The sequence below is a fragment of the Mya arenaria genome, chromosome 6 (genome assembly GCF_026914265.1).
Source record: "Mya arenaria isolate MELC-2E11 chromosome 6, ASM2691426v1".
NCBI lineage: Eukaryota > Metazoa > Mollusca > Bivalvia > Myida > Myidae > Mya > Mya arenaria.
In genome coordinates this window covers 59,096,224-59,117,378 of record NC_069127.1, presented here as the reverse complement: position 1 = coordinate 59,117,378, position 21,155 = coordinate 59,096,224, and the positions used below count along the sequence as shown (strand labels likewise).

General features: G+C 36.8%; 2 protein-coding genes across 4 annotated transcripts; one reads left to right on the top strand and one right to left on the bottom strand.

Moving 5' to 3' along the window:
* The first annotated feature begins 613 nt into the window (after positions 1–613).
* Positions 614–6,404, top strand: LOC128239292 (uncharacterized). Of its 2 annotated transcripts, none has more exons than XM_052955878.1 (5): positions 614–780; positions 1,782–1,884; positions 2,174–2,351; positions 4,888–5,046; positions 6,191–6,404. In XM_052955878.1, the coding sequence occupies exons 1-5, from the start codon at positions 679–681 to the stop codon at positions 6,288–6,290; spliced, it is 642 nt and encodes a 213-aa protein (XP_052811838.1). In that variant the 5' UTR covers positions 614–678; the 3' UTR covers positions 6,291–6,404. The 2 variants fall into 2 exon arrangements, with proteins under 2 accessions (XP_052811838.1, XP_052811839.1); XM_052955879.1 differs by lacking the exon at positions 614–780 and adding an exon at positions 1,353–1,415.
* Positions 6,405–9,242: 2,838 nt separating this feature from the next.
* LOC128238964 (uncharacterized) lies at positions 9,243–20,724 on the bottom strand. Of its 2 annotated transcripts, none has more exons than XM_052955334.1 (7): positions 20,615–20,724; positions 15,223–15,412; positions 14,472–14,665; positions 13,914–14,033; positions 13,158–13,658; positions 12,058–12,145; positions 9,243–11,517 (listed from the first exon to the last, which is right to left on the bottom strand). In XM_052955334.1, the coding sequence occupies exons 1-7, from the start codon at positions 20,676–20,678 to the stop codon at positions 10,893–10,895; spliced, it is 1,782 nt and encodes a 593-aa protein (XP_052811294.1). In that variant the 5' UTR covers positions 20,679–20,724; the 3' UTR covers positions 9,243–10,892. The 2 variants fall into 2 exon arrangements, with proteins under 2 accessions (XP_052811294.1, XP_052811293.1); XM_052955333.1 differs by lacking the exon at positions 20,615–20,724 and adding an exon at positions 16,045–16,314.
* Positions 20,725–21,155: the final 431 nt, after the last annotated feature.

Genomic DNA, 21,155 nt, shown 5'->3' with positions numbered 1-21,155 from the left:
TCACACATATTGGTCGATCATTTCCTCCAACCTTCCCAATTCATTGACTATACAAGATGAAACTATTGAATATTTCAGTGTGTAATAGTAATTTGTAAGATAGCGCTTGGACAATGCTGTTACAAACACATATACATGCAACACAAACATTCAACAATACATTCTTATCTATAATCAATATACTCAATCATGCTATATGTATTTGCATTTTAAACGATAAAAACATCAATATATCTGATTTTGTCTGTCAAAAAGTCATTTTCATAGCTTTTATAACGAGAGTCCAACGTTGAATGACCACAATACACCAATATCTATTGACTGACCACTGGTCAGCAGACTTTCATACCAAGTTTGTAATGACCAAGAAATTATCATACCTAAGAAATCATTTTCTGCCTAATTATATTCAAACGTCTGAAAATTAGTTTCCGTTAGCCATTGTAGTTTTAAAAAACAACATTGATGGTATCTGACCAACGCGCTAATCATTAGCTGTAACAAAAACCAGATAGCAATAGTAACATATGAAGTTGATACACTTTTATCAGTTTCATATATGAATTCAAATGTCATCGAATGAATTTTATCTTCACATTGTAGTATACACGTATTCACATTTAAACAGCTGAAGTTTTAAATGTTATATTGGCAATGGTTTAAAAGCATTTATTCGATATGATTAATAGTATACAATTTCTGTGCAAGCTGCTATGGATATACTCGTTCGCAATTGTTAAAGGAATACCACCCACTCCTACGTGGCCTGATGTCTACAAGGTGTTACTCAATCATTATTATGAGAATAGTTAGTTCAAATCAGGATCTTGTGTTTTGACGAAATTATCATAAAGATACTTTTGTGTCTTTATTCTCAGATGGAATATACTTTTTTACTTTCATTTCGAACAGGTTATATACTGGATTATAGTGGTTCGGAGATGGTTTTCGACTTAAAACTATCGTAATATTCTGTTAAACGCTATAAAATACATTAAACAAATTCTACAATGCTCCTTAAAATGTAGAATTGATACGGTATTATATTTTCAAAATTCAGTATGTTTTTCATTTGTTCATGCGCTATAGATTTTCGATTATTATTCATATCTTATTGGTTATTCTTTTGTAAATTTCTGTACACGTTAAATTTCAGTTCTCGAAATCAATATATAATTTGTTATTCAGTTTTGCTGTTTGCTTAGTTCTTTATTAATTATAACACAGATGAACTAAACAGTTTTATATTACTAAAGTTATTTTTCATACATCGGTTTGACTACACAGTGATTCAGTGACCATGTTAACGCTAGTTATGATAACGAAATTGTAATATCAATGTATTCTGTTTTTGTTATCTTGTGACTATGTCGATCGGATCACCTCAGCAATTTTCCTTGGAAACAATCTCTGATGTATATGGACGCTTTGCAATGTCAGATTATTTTACATTTAACAACGCTGCAAGTATATCGCGTGGTGATTTGAAATTGAAATTGAACCAAAAATTTAACTGAATGCACCCAAGTCTTTGCTGCCTTGTTATTTTTTCAGGCACAAAAGTCACCGAGATGACATAAATTGAACTAAAAGGCAGACACCAACTTTGAAGGCGTCGCCGCCATTTTAATTTAACGAACTTTTTTACTTATACACCGATATGCATGCTAGGCTCGTGATAGCGGAGATAGTCAAGATGTTCTGATTGGTGACTTTTTGTGTCTGGTTGATTGTTTGTCTTGATTTGGTCCCATTGTCTTTATATATTGCCTCCGTTTCAGTCATGCGTGAACGTGGATACACCTCGTGAGTTTATCAAGGCGGGTTGGTACGTGGATACAGAAAACAGACGCATGCGCCTTGACAGCTATGGGGTCCCAAAAGGTAAGATCTGTTTTGGGCCAGCAAATAAATTGTTCGTGGCGAAAGATAAATGAATATAGGAAAATATTGGGACCATGACTATGTAGGACATTGCATTATCCTTTTCATATATAACCTTGACATTTATACGTGTTCCTTTATTGATTCTTACAATGTATCTTTAAATAATATTCCTGAAAAAAAGATTTTAACAATGCATTTTCATCATATTATCCAACAGCGCGATAGCCTTTTTTGCGATGTTTATTCAAATTGACATTCATATTTATTCCGTTATTTATTCTTACAGGTCTAAACATGTCAACGGCACAGGTATTACAGTACTACATCAGCGAATATGAGAGTTTTGAATATGCGTGCGAGGATTATGGACCTCCCTTGTACATCTTCATATATCTGTATGACCAAGGCCGTATGTTGACCCTCTTTCCATCGCCCAATCCTCCGTACCGGCAATGCACTATAAGGTACGGTTGCTCTGTGTATCTGTTCCATAATATGTATAAGCCTGCGGCAATTCACTATTAGGTACGGTTGCTGTGTTGATCTGTTCAATAATAGGTATGATAAAGGCCGTGCGTTGACCTTCCTTCCGTCGCGTGATCCTCCAACAGGATTGTCATGTTCGCTTGTTGTGTTTATGTGTTCATTAATCTTCATGACAAATGCCGTATGGTGATCATCTTGCTCTCCCTCGAACTTTCTTACAAGAAATACACTGGCCGGTTCGTTTACAGTGGTGTATTTGTCATATTTGTGTGCGACCATTCACCAAGGCCGTATGTTGACCATCGTCTTCTCCCGAACCACCATATAAGCATTACACTGTCAGGATCGTTTGCTTTGTTTATGTCTAACTGCTTCTGCATGTTATATGGCGTTTGTTGACCAGCTGTCCACCGCAAGAACCTGTGTACCGACACTTATGCTGCTAGTTGCGTTTGTTGTGTTCAGTACATTATGTATCTGTATCACTTAGACGAAGGGGAGACCAGCTGCTATTCGTAGTACAAACCATCGTGCCGACAATGCATTGTTAAGTTAGTTTGTTACGTTTATTTCCTCACAAACATATGCATCAGACGGATGGATGTCCTGCTGTCCGTGGCTTGCATCTATGAAGCGACAGTGAACTGTCGGTTTCGTTTGTTGTGTGTATTCCTTATTGGCAGTTAAGTGAGTTAAATTCACTTGCTGTTTGCTTTCTTTATATATCTAGAAAACCAAAGGCGTTTGTTGACTTTCTGCTCTATGCTAAAACTTTAGTACCGGCCATGCATTATCATGTTTATTTGCTGTTTGTTTTTTCGTGTAACTTTACAAACAATGCCATATATCGACCCGCTGACCGGACCCCGAACATTTGTACCGGAAAATGCGCTGCTTGTAACGTTTGATGGGATTTTTCTTCGGCAATGCATGTTCGACTTCGTGTTCTGTATTTCTTTCTTCATATACCTGTATGACTAATCCCACTGTCCGTCGCCCGAACCATCGTATCGGCACAAGCACTGCCAGGTCCGTTTGCTGTGTTTCTTTGTATATGAATATCTATAAAACCTCAAAAATATCTTGACCCGAAGTCCCGAGACATCGTTCAGGGACATGTGCTGCTAAATACGTTTGCTGTGTCCGTCGTCCGAATCTTTGTACCGGCAATGCACTGTCAGGTTCGATTCCATGTCTTTATTTCTTCATTTGCTTGTGTCTCCAATGACGTATGTTGATCCTCTATCCATCGCCAATATCTCGGTTCCGTCAATACACTGTCGGTCTGTGTATCTGTATGACAATTGTCGTTGAACAACTGTCTGTCGCTTGAGCCTTCATACGTTACCTATGCGCTGCAAGTTAAGTTTCTTGTGTTTTTATTTCATTCATCATTATGACTAAGAAATCTCAAAAATATGTTTACTCGCTGTCCATCACCCGAACCATCGTCCGAGGAGCGAGCGGCCATTTTCCTCATTTGCAAACGCTCAGTGTTTTTTGGCTGTGTTTATGTTTTCATATATCTGTATGACCAAAGGTATGTGTTGTCACGATGTCTGTCGCCTCTGTCAACGTTTGCTGAATGGTTCGAGATATCAGAATCTTAGTTTTAATACTCCTCATGATTTGCAAAACTTAAATTTCGTAATTAAAAAGTGCATTTTACAAACTATGAGCGAATGCCTTTAAAATGTGTCGATCAAGGCTTTTGTCTCTGTAGTTTCAATTGGTTAATTGAATTAAAGTAACTCACTCATGGTTTGTAAAATAAACTTTTTTTAATTACGAAATAAAGTGTGGCAAACCATAAGGAGTGTTAAAACAAAAATACCAAAAGCTGGAACCCTTCGGCAAATGTTGATATTTGCTCAAATATCGTCATTGAAGACCACAATTTTCATAAGCGTTTGTATCGCGATTGAAAATTTATAACGGCTGTGGTGTTGCGTGATTGGTTGATTGACATTATCACGTGAAATTATCAATGTATCGATAACAGGTCAACATATCTTCTACATTTGTAATCGCGGTGGTCGTGTGAACTAGCTGGCTAATCATAATTCTTACCTTTTTTCTCGACTTTACCAGCGTTGGTTCGAACCCTAATAAAACCAAAATACCTGTTTATGCTATAGATGTACTTTTTCTGTAATATAGATATCATAGAGTATAATAATGATAAAATAAGTGTTTACAGATGCATTACCGAGAAAACTAATTTTAGGTCCAAAAACATGAGCGAGTCACTGTCATAACGAACTCGAATGATCGATCACTTTTTATAAATGTTCGTATGTACATCTTCAGACTGTCAAAATAAAAGATACCATTAATAATTTGACTTTCAATGTGAGTATTGTTTACCGGTAGAGTTTTTCAATTAGTTTTGATTTATGTTTCGACATTTATTTGCAAACTCTCGCTATAAACAGGTCTATGAAAAATTATAAATCTGTATGCCGACATAAGTACAAACAACACTAAGTACGGTTCTTATTATTTATCTTTCAGCACCATATTCAACAAATTTCCCAGCAGCCCCTTATCAACGGAAGTGGAGTTTGTTGAGGAGTCACATGACAATATCACCACGTTTAACCATTGGCGCTCCGAGTTCTTTCTCTACACGCTTGATTACTACTTCCATGCGGCTAATGGGCTGCCTTACAAGTATATACCTTTATCAATTCATTGAAGGAGACCCTAATGATGTACAGTCAATTTTCTAGTTGTTTTAATTGTTTTTACTCATTTTTTTAATCGACTACGAAGACAGCTGGATGCTGATACGTATCTCTCTCAAGTCCGTGTCCTTGGTAAAAAATCAGTACCGGTGTCCTTTTTGAGAGGCTAAGATAATGTAAATCTGGTGGGGATCCAGCCATCGACCTCTGAAGTGGAGAGGCGGGAAACTAAATCACTATACCACATTCGGAACTCCTCGGCCATTTTTATCGAAAACAACCTCGGATGTATTTGGACGGTTTACATACTCAAATATCGGCATGTTAATTCCGATGCATGTATATCGCGTAGTAATTTAATTTAGCAGTGAAACTAAATTACTTAACTCTTGGGAATTCTATATATGTGTGCAATAATACACTTCACTAGCGATCAATTTTAAACGTAGATCTATAAATACAAGCTTAAACACTACATTTAATTAATATATAATAATTTAAAAAAAATAATACGAACTACTTCAACTGATGTACCGGCATACATCCGAGATTGTTTTCGATAAAAATGGCCGAGGAGTTCCGAATGACTATAACAGTCTTACCCTTAAAGTATATCATCTTGACCAATGTATGAAGTATAGGTCTTATAAGCTATAAGATTAAGATAGTGTTTACTTTATACACGCATGGCTAAATTCTAGCCATTGTGCTGTTAAGATTTGAAATGGGTTTATCTTAGACTCAATGGGACCATTTTGAGAGAAGGGGATTTTGGAAGCTTGGATAAGCTTGGATTAGCTAGGCCCCTTCGTGTACGTGATGAGACTAAGTTTAAAACTGAAGACAAAACAATGAAAAAAGTAATCGTTTGGTAAAGATGAAAGTTCAGAAGATGTGACGGTGAAAAATGCTCCTGATGTGACAAATCAGGTTTCACAAAAATATACATATCGTAAAACGAAAGGAATATTACATATTGATTGGTTAAACATTGTTTAGTTTGAGACGTTTATGAATCGACCCTATATATACATTCGATGTAGTTAATGCTTCTAAACGATCCCCCTTTCAGAATGTATTTTACTAGTACATGAAAACAGTATTATAATCTGTGTTTTCATTTATTTCAGATTGATTGTCAATGAAGAGGAAAATTTGTTTATATCTTTTATTGAGGAAGCCCTTTCACCTTCAACTTTCGCTCCACCCCAGCACGTAGTTTGCAAATAAAATAAATATTTTTATTGCTTTATATAATTGTATGTGGATCATAATTATGATGGCTGATTATTGACATTTCGTTTTTTAGCATTTTCAAGGAATTAAACTATACTAGGCCCGCCATACATTGTCACTATGAGAAAATCCCGCCACATGGCTATGCGAAAACAGCCACATGGCTATGCAAAAACCCGCCGTATTGCAATGCAAAAAACCGCCACATGGCTATGCGAAAACATGCCACATGGCTATGCGTAAACATGCCACATGGCTATGCAAAGATCCCCCACATGGCTATGCAAAAACATGGCACATGGCTATGCGAAAACATGCCACATGGCTATGCGTAAACATGCCACATGGCTATGCAAAGACCAACCACATGGCTAAAACACGCCACATGGCTATGCAAAAAAGCCACATGGCTATGCGAAAAACAGACACATGGCTATGCAAAAACCCGCCGTATTGCAATGCAAAATCCCGCCACATGGCTATGCGAAAACATGCCACATGGCTATGCGTAAACATGCCACATGGCTATGCAAAGATCCCCCACATGGCTATGCAAAAACATGGCACATGGCTATGCGAAAACATGCCACATGGCTATGCGTAAACATGCCACATGGCTATGCAAAGACCCACCACATGGCTAAAACACGCCACATGGCTATGCAAAAAAGCCACATGGCTATGCGAAAACACGCCACATGGCTATGCGAAAACATGCCACATGGCTATGCGAAATCCCGCCACATGGCTATGAGATATCACGCCACATGGCTATGCGAAAAACAGCCACATGGCTATGCAAAACCCTGAAATATGGCTTTGCGAAAACATGTCACTTGGGCATGCGAAAACCCGCCACATACCTATGCGAAAACACGCCACAAGTCGAAAAACATGCCACATAGCTATGCGAAAACCCGCCACATGGCTTTGCGAAAACCTGCTTAATATCGCACTTTCACCCCGCCATTTGACGCATATTAACACTGCCGCTTGGCGAATTTCGCAGGTTCCGCCGAAATAATACGAAAACATGAAGTTGCAGAAATTAGACAGCATAGGATCGTGAACAAGCAAGAAAGTTCAGAAGTAAACATGTATTTTGTACTTTTGGCGAAATGTGGATCGCAGTTTCACTTTTTTAGTGTATTTTCTGGATGATCAGAAATGACCATTGTCCATCGTTGGTTATTATCATACCAATTGACATACATTGTGATATGCTGAGGATAATATATGCTAAATAGTAAGGGTCTGTTTTTTGTGCACAACTTCTGTTCTGATACGAATATATACTATATACTTTATTCATAGTTGAAAAAGAAATAAAACTTTGTTCTGTACTGACTGTCGGCCATCTTGGAGCATAAATATGTGGTTATATCGATCAAGGATGATACAAAAGGGTTGAAAAGGTTGATGACAAAGGCGCCTCTAAAACCTGGCAGGGAACCAAACAAAATAAGGCAATACCCAGCGAATTGATTGAAGCGTTTATTTCCCTTCTATTTCGATTTCTAAAGCGAAGAATCCTGCGTTTAACCATTGCTTTATGTAAGTAACACTAAATATACCGGGATAAATGGCATTCAGAACACGAAAAAAGTTTCTGCGTACCCGCGTAAGCCGCGGGTTTTTTTATCTTAAAATAAAATCACTCTAAAATGTCTGCTTGCCCTTTATTATCCATGAGAAGATTTTTTTAACATATTTAAACTTGAGGGTTAAAATTGGAATTGGTACATAAAATTTAAGGAATAGGTACAATTTAAACTTAAGATGCTTCTGTAATGTGGTCCCAGGTCTAGCATTCAATGATCATTCTTTGGTGGAAAAGTGTTTTTCAAATATCCCCTCCTTTTCAAAGCAGATCATCGATATAAAGCAAATTCATACGCATTATTACGCACAATGCACATTTATGTTATAACTTTTGCTCATGTTTAAACATTTTCCAAAGCCTTTAGGGTCACTTGGTTTTTAATTTACCCCATGCCTTCAGCACGAAAGAACTCGGAAACCCAGTGGCTAAGACGGCTTTGGCCATTGTTGTTAAATCATGCGCAAAATCTGTCAAACATGATTACGATGAATAACTCTTCACGGTAAAATGCATCGGGTAAGCAAAGTTATTTCCCTTACACCGCACAGGAATAGTGTACACTCGTGTGTAACATGGATTATTCCTCATGGAAATTCATTGAATTGACATTTTATTTATTAATGACTGTATAGCTAGCGGTAAAACTTTTGAAATGAAATCCAACAGTGACCCGGTCTTTTGTACTAGCCTTCCATATATGATGTGTTTACAAATCACTTTTTTCCTTATGTGTTGTTTATTCTCTAGTGGTAAAACGGTTAATAAACCACTTGTGAACGTAAACTTTTGTGATAATGTGAGAATATAAGTATAAATGTATCTAAAAACGAAATAGTTTATTCAGTACCGACAACTCATAGAGAACATGACTCAGCGTTCATTTAAGACGCGACCAGGTTCGCCCGCTATATGCATGGGAACAAAAAAGGGGTATATAAATCAAATTGCAACGTCCCACCTTAGAATACAACCTACATTTACAGCCAAAGAAGTTGCAGATAGGCAATCATTAAGTACTAGGCTTATTCATTAAGAATTTCAACTTTCGCGGGTGTTTAAAGGTCTTCCCGCTGCCTCTCTTCCGATACACAACTTGCGTCAGATTTTGCGGTGACAATGTGTCAGCTAATAAGGTTACGCTACGCTCACTCCGCCCATTCTTAATCATTAAGATTCGAATTCATGTCATCTAACTATTACTAAAATTAGCCAGAATAATGTTGGGGGATAACATCTTTATCCAAATCAAGTATCCCCCCTAGGCGTCATGGCCGCGAATAGTTAACAAAGAAATAACAATAAGGTATGTCAAGATTTTTTATTTGAAACAAAAAAAGCGAGTATGTTTTCAATGATATCCGCAAAAACCACAAAAATGAGACAATCCCCCCACTTTTCACTAGTATTAACCAATCATAGTCAATCATTTGTAAAAATCGAACTTTTAAGTAAAAAAGACAAATTGTTTTATTGTTTATGGTACAGGAAACTAAGTACACTTAAACGAAATTTATCCAAGTGATACGAAAAGGATTCGAAAAAATAAGATGTAATGATGAAAGTGCAAGTTAAAATGATGAAACTGTTAGTTCAAAAAAGTCGATTAATTTGTATTGCGTAAAAGTTTTTCATTTACTTCAGTAGCAAAGAATTAAATGGAAAATGTTCACCATTGTTTACAAAGCGTCCATTTTCTACATAATACGAGTACCAAAATAATAAATAAATAATAAATAAAAACTTATTAATAAATATCTACTTATGTACATAAACTAAAACAATGATGAGCATCTTAGGGACTCTGACTCATAAATAAGCTTGTTCTCTGATAGTCACATTAATCTTAATCCTGAATTTTAATGCTTTGTGACCCTATCTAATTTTGGCATCGTTTTATAAGAAGTTGCTAGCTTATTACTGACATATACAAACTATACCGAATGTACTTCATATTATACAATTATTTACTGTGAAATATGCTGCATATTTTACAGCTTGGTACTGTTTTATTACATGATATTTTTATAAACATACCATTCGGAGCTCCTCGGCCATTTTTTTTCAAAAACAACCTCGGATGTATTTGGACAGTTTACATACTTAAAAAGTGGTACGTTTAAGTCCGCTGCAAGTAGATCGCGTAGTAATTTTATTTAGCAGTTAAACTCTGTGACTTAACTCTTGGGATTCTTAATTATGTTTGCAATAATACAATTCAATGGCAATCAATTTAAACTTAGATCAATAAATACAACTCTAAAACACTACATTTAAATAATGATATAATTCAAAATTTTACGAACTACTTCAACTGATGTACCGGCATACATCCGAGGTTGTTTTTGAAAAAAATGGCCGAGGAGTTCCGAATGATAAACATACATGCGTCTTCCTACACCAAAGCGATGATGCTATGCGTGCAGCATTTAGTTAGATTTATCATTATCAAACATCTGATGAATGATGATAATGATTTAAATGATACTCAAAACATCTAAACATCACGTACTAGTGGTTATGGACAGTTTTTTTGTTTGTTTTTTTTTGTCTCAGAATTAGTCATATTAGATTACTCACAATAAAACAGATCTCCATTGTTTGGGAAACATCCAAAAATTTCTTAATGTTTGTAACGCTTTTAGCCATAAAAACATCACTTTTCGAGTGTAAAATTTACAACTTTGGTGTGCTCTTTTGTCAGCAGCCATATATCACTAGTTTACAGACATCTTTCCAAATATTAGCTCATTCTAAGACAAAAAATAGCCGAGGTTGTCAAAACAATCAATCCGTGAGAGTGCAATTTAAAAGCTACTTAAAACGTGAAGCTTATGCTCCTTAAAAAGGTTTAAAGATCAATATTAAACGCTCATAATTATTATAACTTCACGACTATAACGCATTCAATTAATAAACAATTGTAAAATCAGGGCTCATTCGCTTCGCTCACTCAGTCCATTCTTAATCACCAGGAATTTACTTCTTACTATTACTTAATACCTCTTCAGCGTTTTAACACTGATGTTATTATCATATCCACGGTTGGTATCCTTTTTGCGCGGCGGCCGCACAATATTGCACCCGGAACATTCATTGGACAACACTTTATCGTGATTGGCGTACAGGCTTGCATGCATGCAAGCGGAAGAATGCATTTCAGCTTTTTCAGGAAACTCGGAGGTATCTCTCCGCTCGCTGACGTCATTAAAATGACGGTGAACATCGACGACAGCAATTCGATTTTGAATCATTTCATTGTTGGAGGCTGCGTTTATTTTCATTCCTTCGCGAGAGTCGAACTTCCGCTCAGGTAATACAACTTTATCATAATCATCTTCCTCGATTGTTCTTCCGGAACCGTTTCTGACACCCTTCAAGCCCGTTGCCTTAACACCCGCGACCCACGCATCAACCACCTTAGCGCCAACGAGCGTCGGTTCACCGAGAGACGGATGGACGCCTCCCTCGCGGAACATATCCACTTCCGCTACAGTGGCGTATACGGAGTCACCGTCTTCGTCGCGCTTTAAGTCTGCAGTCTCCCACCCCTGTCCGTACGTAGCACTGCCACTTCCGCTATACACATACTCAGCTTCTATTTTCTTGGCACGCTGGCGTCTGTAAACAAGCGATATATTTAACTAACGCATGACCTTTTGGCACCGCCTTTGACATATATTTGAATTCCCTCGTGCAGAAAAGCTAGGGAGTGTATTTTTGCAATAAACATTAAAACTATAGCTCTTGGAGCTGTTCAAAATATATCAACGTAATGGAATAGATCCAGTTGGCGTATTACAGAAGTATCTTCAGTTGAAATTGTACATTTTACTTAAATTCGACAATTTCCTTAACTGCTTTTTTTCAATTGTAAAAGGTGTTATGCTTAGTGTAAAATCTGCAATTTAAATATGGAAAATTAAGTTCTTGAAAATGAAAAATCCATTTTAAATCATAAGTGTTTTTGCAAGGAATATAACAATTCCAATATTTTAACTTAGGTTAAATATGTTCAAATTTTCTTAAGATACTTCCGTAATACGGAACCAGAATTACAAAGCAAAGTTCATTTTACAACTTCCTTAAATTATGTTCTAAAATGCATTATTCTTCAAATGAAGCAGTTATATCAAGAGCAATTGAAGTCCTGTCACTTACTTCCTGTAGTTGTGGAGGGCAAGTATTCCGACGGAGCCGACGATCAGGATAGACCCGACGGCGGCAAACACCAGGGCAAACATGTTGCCTACAATGTAAGATTTTGAAAACTTGCTGTTGTTTTTAAATTTCAATAAAGCAATTAAAAATACAGGGACAAGCCAAGTAGTAAGGAACAATCTGAAATTAAATTTGATTAAGTGCACGAGGGAAGGGTTCAAGCCTATGTAAATCAAGGTTAGAAAATACGGCTTGAAGGCTCGCTTGCATGTATAGCTCAGATGATTTACGATATAACGCATATGAGAGACGACTTCTGCGAATCTCAGGCGCGTAGCTGACTGTGCGTGTGTAATGAAATTTTAGACAGGTCGAAGTGTTTGTCATACCAGAACCACCCGAATTTGAAATAAAGACCGAATGGGAGTTGGGGTTGAAGGGGTTAATATGCTGTCGGTCAATGAACTTTTTTTGATATGCTTAATCCCAAATTTGCCCTAGCTACGCGCCTGACTCTGGTGCGACTTCTGCGAATCTGGTACGACTTCTAAGTGGTATCGTGTGTTCGTTTTGGTACGACTTCGTAGTGCTACCAGTTTGCATTTTACGATTTCTTAGTGGTACGAGTTCGTATTCATAAGAGTTCGCATTGGTACGACTTCTCTTGTTATCGAAGTAAAACATACAGCAAGAGAATTATGGAGAGAGGCCAACAACCGTCCATTTTTACGTTTCATTTTCGGGCATAACTCGTGAATTATAACCAGGGTTAATATGACGACGATATCGACGACAACACCAAGGATATTACAATACATCAACTACTTCTCTTGAAAAATTAGACGAGCTAATAATCGGAATTTCATTTTTGTCTTTTTTGTAACTTTTAACCTCCGTGATTTTTTACTGCTTTTTATTAAAATAAAAAAAACAACACCATTCTTCCACACTCAACCATAGGTGGCAGTTGCAGTCAGAAATAATAATTATATAGAGAGATAAAATTATAATCTTTTCTTTATAAAAAAGGTATGTTTTTTCCATCTCTGACTGATAATGTTACCTATAAACTCAACGGTACGAATTCTATTTCAACCAACCTGTTTTACTCCCGCTAGGTATTGACTCCTTGGTGGACGCCACGCCCGCTTCATCCACTACCTTACCGGCCCCCGATTTCTTCGGGACCTTTTGACGGTTTACTGCTCTATTATTCTTCCCTTTTTGGGGGGTTCCTGGTTTTTTAGCGGCCGGTTTTCCGCCTGTTATTAGGGTCTTATCAGGTACTAACTTCGCAGAAACGCTTTTCACCCCGACATTTCCTGTATCCGGACCGTTAGCGGGCGGTGGATTCCTAAACATAGCCGATGGTAAACTGATTTTTGTTCCACCGTTGCCGGAATTCGCGTCCCCGGCGGCCCGGAAGTTAAAGTTTTCAAGGTTTGGGTGTGAAGGTGGCGGACGTACACCAGGTGCTGGCGGAGCTGAATTAGAGGTCGGGGGCGCCGGCGTCAGCTGAGCCATGGGAAACCCCATCATTCCTGGCATCATTCCTGGCATCATTCCTGGCATCATTCCGGGCATCATGGGAAACCCCATCGCTTCAATCAAATAGACTTTTATTAAGTTATCTAGCATACATGTTTTGTTCTTATAGGCATATAGCATTTCCATTCAACCTTCAATTTTAAACAAAAGAATTTATGATTTATAAGATACGTTTCCGTTTATGCATTGATGTTAAGGAAAATTAAAAGATATACGATCTGTATCTCTATCTAGCAATGCAAGATGACATCCTACATATCAATAGACAATATTATGTTAATGTGTTGATGACGATAGAGTTTATATACCTGGAAAATTAGGCATATTATTAGCCTGTGGACTGGCGGGGCGGGACTGTAGTTTTATATTTGTGGTGTTTACTTTTCCACACTCGATCTCAACTATCGGTGTATTTCCAATGTTGTCCACTGGAATATAATTCAAATTGATGTTAGGTTAAGCTATTCCCCATGTTAGTATTAATCAAATCAAAATGTCTAATGGCCATGCAAGCATTTAAGGTAGGAGCTTATAACAATTTCTCGAAACTTCTCAAGTCTGTTATAACATGATTAAGCCAAGTTTCTTCTACTATAACTTGTGAAATATTTACTTACGAAGTTTCGAGAAATCAGGGCCAGATCTTGTTTGTGTAACAACAGTTAATGCCAAATACATTGATCTGCGTTAATATGACCAATAAATGAAGCATTATGATAATTACTACTTTATATCTTAAAATGAAAATCTTGCTTACGGACCCGGCAGAAGGGTAATGACAATGCGTTGGACCTATTAAAGACATGCATGATAAAACTTTTATTTTGCATTAGTGAAAATTCGTGTACTCAAGTCCCGTCCATTACCTGTAAATTTGGCCAGCATTCCCCGCTGTTGCAAAGCTCCACCGGAAGCGTACGTGATCCTGATGGCGCCCTGGAACCAGCGACCCGCCACCTGCTTCTGACCGCACACCTCCAGCTGTTTGTCGATGGACGGCTGGGTGAGGTTCTTCTTGCTCTCCAGCATCACGAACTCGTAGGGACATGTTTCACCCTCGCTTTTCATGTGGTACAAAAATTGATTAAGGTCAACGTTTGTGTCAGACAATAACATCGGCAAATGGAACGTTTATCATTCGGGACTTTTTTACCGACGTTCGACAACGTTTTCGTAAAAAAACTCAGTCACTTAAATTTATACGTATAACTTCAGTGTCATCGTAGCTAGTCATGTGGTACAATGACAATTTTTGGCTCAGTTTTTGTATAGTGTTATTGTACTCGTACGTACCGTCTGTGACAGTCTACTTGCTAGTAACTATCTTGACTCAAAGATCTCAGATTAAAATCAAGTTATCAATGTAATACGACTATACCCCTAACGAAGCTATGAAAAAGTGTCTTGTTACGCTTGTAAACGGGCCGTGCACATGAATTTCGAGTAATTCCACTAGCCGATACATTGTATATAGAAAGGCCATGTTAATAATCTAATTTTTATCTTTCGGAAAAAATATTTATCTATTTATAAATCTGTATTTATTTATTTATTAATGCATTTATTTACTCACTTTCGAAGAAAAAACTCGTAGAGTATCTATGACTTAAACAATACCTGGCTAATTCCGTCTGCAAGTAGTCCATGTATAAGTCCGCACCGTCATGTGACTGTAAGATACACTCACACATCTGGGAACCACTCCCTGCAGCCTTTGACGTGCCCAGGTAACCCGGTGACGTCAGAATAACGGACGCACCACGTGCGACGGTGTTGACGGACTCGCATATTTCGAAAGTTGCCCAGGCTAAAAATAATAACGTAAGCTCACTGTGAGAGAATATAGCTATATATGTCCCGTTTTCTGTTTTTTTACATAACTATACCGGCGTGTTCGCTCCCCACTAAAACCAGTTTTTTATATCTAAATTGTATATTTTTCTGCAATTTCACATTCAACAAGATAGTAAAATAATTGTAATAATTATAATACAAGTGTTTTGAGATGTATTTCCGGGGAAAATGGTACAAAAACATGAGCGATTCCGTTTAAACTAAAACAGTCCACCTATACTTCTTGGGGCCGTTTCAAAAAGATCTTAGTTGATTTTAGTCATAAATTGAAATAATCTTATATTGTCTTAGTTTATTATTTTGCGACGTATTTGTGTGAATTGTACCTAAGCCAGCATCATATGTGAACACGAAGTTGAGAAAATAAAAAAAATCGATGTATTGCCATATATGTGACGTTTATACTGATTTAAAGATTTTTGAAGTTACCAAAAGTCTTATTGAAACGACCCCCAGATCGGGCTTTTTCTACGTTCATGTTATATTATTACTTATTTAAGTTTGCATTTGTTTCTCACATACAACAGCTAAGTGTAATTTCTAAAGTAGGGTTATTGAAACATCGTTTTCAGTCGGAATACTTACTCGAAACGCATTCGTACTCAACATTAATGTAATTACTCATTCGCCCACAGTTCAACATTTTAGGCTTCAGAACATTAACTGAGCACGTGTTCTGTCCATTGCACTTATTTGCAACGCTTTCGCCAGAGTCGTAAGTAACGGCACAGAATGGCACTGACTGGCAGGTCCCGTGTAACATTCCAACGCCGTACGTGACACGTTTAATCAAAATGCTTCCCCGTTCACCCGTTGGACAAGAGAGTGAACCGAACGCAGGTTGCATACCACCGAACATTTCATTTTCATTTTCACCAAATGGTTCAAATTCGTCAGCTTCCATGCCCCCAAAAACCCCCATTCCCCCAAAAGCTCCCATTGCCCCTAAAGACCGTTTTCCCCTAAACGCCCCCATTCCCCCGAAAAACCCCATTCCACCGAAACCCTCCCCGCCATCTCCTTGCCCTTCTCCCATAAAACCTTCTCCCATAAGTCCATCTCCACCCATTCCCCCATCGCCTCCTAATCCACTAATACATTCAAATCTCGTGTCGCCATCTGAAAAAAAAGAGGACAGAGAGTTGTTGCGATCACTTCTATCATAATACATGTAATAGAATACATTGTAGACAAATGTATTACAAACTCATTGTAAAAGCAACATTACGAGTTCCACTTCTTAATGTATTTGCTATATTTAACCACCATCTTATTTGTTCAAACCTATAGACGGACACCATAAACAATCGTACTTTGAAAAGGACATAAAACTAAATATTCCAATCAGCCATTCTTTTATTGTTATTTATTATTCAAAAAAGACGATTTTTCGAGTTGTATTGTGTGTTTAAAAGCTGCACTCACACAGATTGGTCGTTTCTACAACTGTTTTAATTATCTGCCTTGGAATGAGCCGATGTCTGCGTTATTTTTTTGAAACAAGTGATATATAATAAGACTGCTGACAAAAGATCAGTTCGAACTTTTTTCATATAAACGTTCAAACAGTGTTGTTTAATACCTGAAAGGTTGTCAAAACGGTTAATCGGTGAGAGTGCAGCTTAAAAAGCTCATTTGACCAGTGTTGTTGATATTGTTAGTGCTAGGAAAAACACCAGTGTGATCAAACAGCGGAATCTACGATGCGGTGCTATGGATAGTGCTGGCTAATTGGTCCATTTGATAACCTTTATCGATCATCGAATTGGAAAATGGTCGAAAGTGTATTTAAATTTTAAATATTGGTATGAAAATAAATTGTATGCGTATTGCAACAAATTTGTTCTTTTCTTATAAATATACACTCCTAAATAAAATTCAGGGACCACACTTCGTTTTAAGGCAAACAAATACACTTAAAACGTGTTTATGTTTACATTTAGAAATATGGTACAGTCAAAACTCGCGCTTAGATCGATTAGATTTGCTTGATTGGTATCATAATTATTATCAAATGAAACTGGCTTAAAAAATTGAGCAAACATGCCATTATTTTAATTTCTTTAAATGGCACGAGTATAATACGTCAAAATTATTTAATAACATGTATAAATCAGTCAATGCATTTTTCTGGGCCTCATTAAAGTGACACTCTTATTCAAAATCAATGCAAACATATGTAAAACAAATATCAATTTTGACTTATATACCTTTAACTGCTTACTAAATAATGCATTTATGGAAAATATTAATTACTGATAACACGATTGTAGCCTTGTATTTAATAGCAGAAAGTGCAAACATATTAAATGATTGGTGAATGCTAAAAGATTTACTGCGGTCTACTATAGTCTCATAAGGTAGAAATACCGTGTTTTATGCTCATTTCTTTCAAATTAAACTCGGTATCCTTCATAAAAAACATTGTTTTAGACATTTATTCATCCTTTTTGATAGATTAAAACAACTTTATTAATTTTGGTAATCTTATTTGGGAATAAGAGTGCATCTTTAACATGAAATCGGCATCCACAAAGGTGTCTGCCTTAGGAACAAAGAGAAAGCGTTTTTTAAAAAGCTACATCGAGAAGTATGAGGCCGAATGTTTGGTTACGGGAACTATGTCGAATATCCTCTCTAGCGGAGATAACCTAGGTAACGCAACAGTCAATTGTAACCACGGCCCCCGCAGGTCCAAGGAAAAGCGGGGACTTTGAGGTAAGGCCATTCCCCGCTATATTTGGCGCGAGGACAAAACCACCGCATTCACCCGGCGCTGCGGGGCCACCGGGAAAGTAAAAACACGGCCCATTTTCCCAAGCTATCCCCGGTATACCCCGAACCTGGGGGAGGAGGGGGGGCGTGGTCACAATTGACTGGTGCATAAATAACTTGACGTATTTAAGGTATCAAAGAAAAATACACATGTGCAGTAAGCATTCCCGCTTGGCTCGATATTCGAGAGGCTCGAAGTGTTTTGGCCGTTCCCTGGAATATCGACCGATAGGGTTTTGTCTGTACGTTCAAGTACCCAATCCAAATGCATACATATCAAGTATATGGACAGTTTACAATTTATTTTCAGAGTTTAGTTCAAAATGTAAGTTTATATTAGCATGGTTGGTATTGTTATAGTTTAAAGAACAAATGGTATCATCTCATAGTCGAACGTTGCATGACAATATGGTAATCGCTTGCATGCATTATGCTGATAGAAACGGAACGGCGCATTCCTCGCCATTACAGCAAAAGTCATGGAGAGGCAGCATGATAGATTTTAAGTGACGAGATAAGTTCAAAGAATGCCTAAGAGTTGAATTTGAAGAAGAATAACAGCGGAATATGGATATTGTATGGCGAATGTTGCCAATCAACAGAGGTCAGATTTTGCAAACTACGTTAAAGCATGTACGGGCAGTTTCTGAATGCAGATATAGTAGTGTTTAGCGATACACTCCAAAAGTAAACTTAGTTATAATGATTTTGGATCTCTTAGACCGGACATGGGTCCACTATTAGTGGTAGGAGACAGGCAAATTCAATTTTACTGTAAAATCTAAAAACATACGTCTGCATATAAGAGTGCCATTTTATTAATGTGTGAATACAACTTCTATACCGTTATGTTGTGCAACATGGCTGAAACCATTCTGTTTTTATTGTTCTCTTAACCTTCGACTGGTCGATATGTTCAGCAAATGCTTTGAAGAGTATTGTGTGTGATAAATTAAGTTGAATTTTACGAAAACATTTATAAACGAATACGGATTTACAGTTGAAACGCTACGCCAAACTAAACTCTGTTATCTCGATGTTCTGGTTATATCGAACTTCTGTTCGAATTAGTCGGGTTAAATTATACAGTTTCTGTATTTCGATTATATCGAAGGTTCGTTATCTCGAAGAATTTACCGGGGTTCAATAGACTTCGACATTTTGAGCTTTTGAATGTATAAGTTTATTTGTGTGATCACTTACTTATATTTAGCGGTATTTTACATAAAAACAACTTAATGTTAAGTGAAAGAAATTATAATCAGGTGTATTTTTTCTACATTCATAACACCCAATTGAATATATGGTGCTATTACTCAACAAATGCTTTTGCCATAAAAAATAAAGTTCGATGAAAATTGATCAAAGATTATGATAATCGATTGTCGCCGATGTTGGACACCATCGACGAGTACTCGATCATCTTCGATCATCGAGCCATCACTATCTAGGAGTTTAAAAGTTTAATCATAGAGAAAGCATTGGTTTTATATACAGATAGTTTTGCAGTTGGCGTTAAGAGTCGATACGTGCATGCAATTTCCTTAATATCCATTCGGCAACAACATTATATGAAGCAAGATAGTTCTAAATAGTTCTTACCAAAGCATGGGTGGTGTTTCATTAAGCTGCACGTGTGTTTTAAAGCAAATGGCTAACTCCACACAACGGTTACTTCCCTTGCCGTACAGTAATCATTGCCATCACGCAAATCGAGAGATGAGGAAAAATTACACGTGCAATCATTCAAAAGAATAATGTTATATCATTTGAAATAACTTTGAAAACAACATTACTTGATTGAACTTTAATACTATATTGCATAAATACATGCCAAAAAACTATTTAAAAATAACTTATAGAGCTAAAATCGAACAACGATTGTACGTGGTTGCTAGAGAACTTTTCTGCTCGACAAGGGAGCTTACATGAAGCAGATTGAGTAAAAGATGTGTGCTGTGCTTGAAAATATTTATAACCAATATAGTCACCTTGTATTAACGACTGATTTTTCTTTCATATAAGGTTCTCAGATGCCATGATCAAAAAAAAAGAAAGATAAAGTGTTTAACTATTGCTGCGATGTTCAGGTATTCTTTATAAATTATTTGATGGTCATTAACAAACAATGATTTTTACGAAAATTCCATTTTACTTAGTGTAATAAAAAAGAGTTTACGGTATACCCTTGACAAAGGCATAAACTGATTCAAAAACCAGTTTTTATGTGTGCTAGTTTGTTAAATAATTTAGAACTTGTGCATATAAATATATTCTATGTATTTCTATAAGATTCGGTGAAACAAAAATCAAGTCAGACTGAAAAATGGCATGGTCGTAGAATTGAATCAAATGCATGTTAAAGGTCTATAAAGCCTACCTGCCACAGAGGAAATTCCGACTAGGAGAAGGCAAACACAACACCAATATTCTTTCATATTCATTCCTCTTGAAACATGTTTTCAACGCTCCGAAACAACAATGATGTCGTTGACAATGTAGTACTGATCATCAATAATGACCAACGTCAAATCGGCGGTGGATCTTACGTAAATTGCGCAATAATGACAGGTAACGTGTATCGAGAAAACGTCTGGGTTTTTAATTTTTACATGTCTCAATAACAAGTCAAACATTAAACCTATCAGTAACAGTGATGTATTGGGGACGATTTATTGTAGCCAAGTACTATGTCATTAAGTGGCACTCGTGCAATGTTTCGAAAGCTTTGACTGTACTGTGATTGTTATTTAGCGTCCATTTGTATTTACTTTTTGAACACCAATCATTTGTTTTGTGTACAATTTAATTGTTTTTAACTCGGCGCACTTTAATGAATGTTCATGTTATTTTCTCATTGATCATATAAAAAGTGTTTATTTCGTGTAAAATGTATTTTTATCTGAAATGAAAGTCGTTCG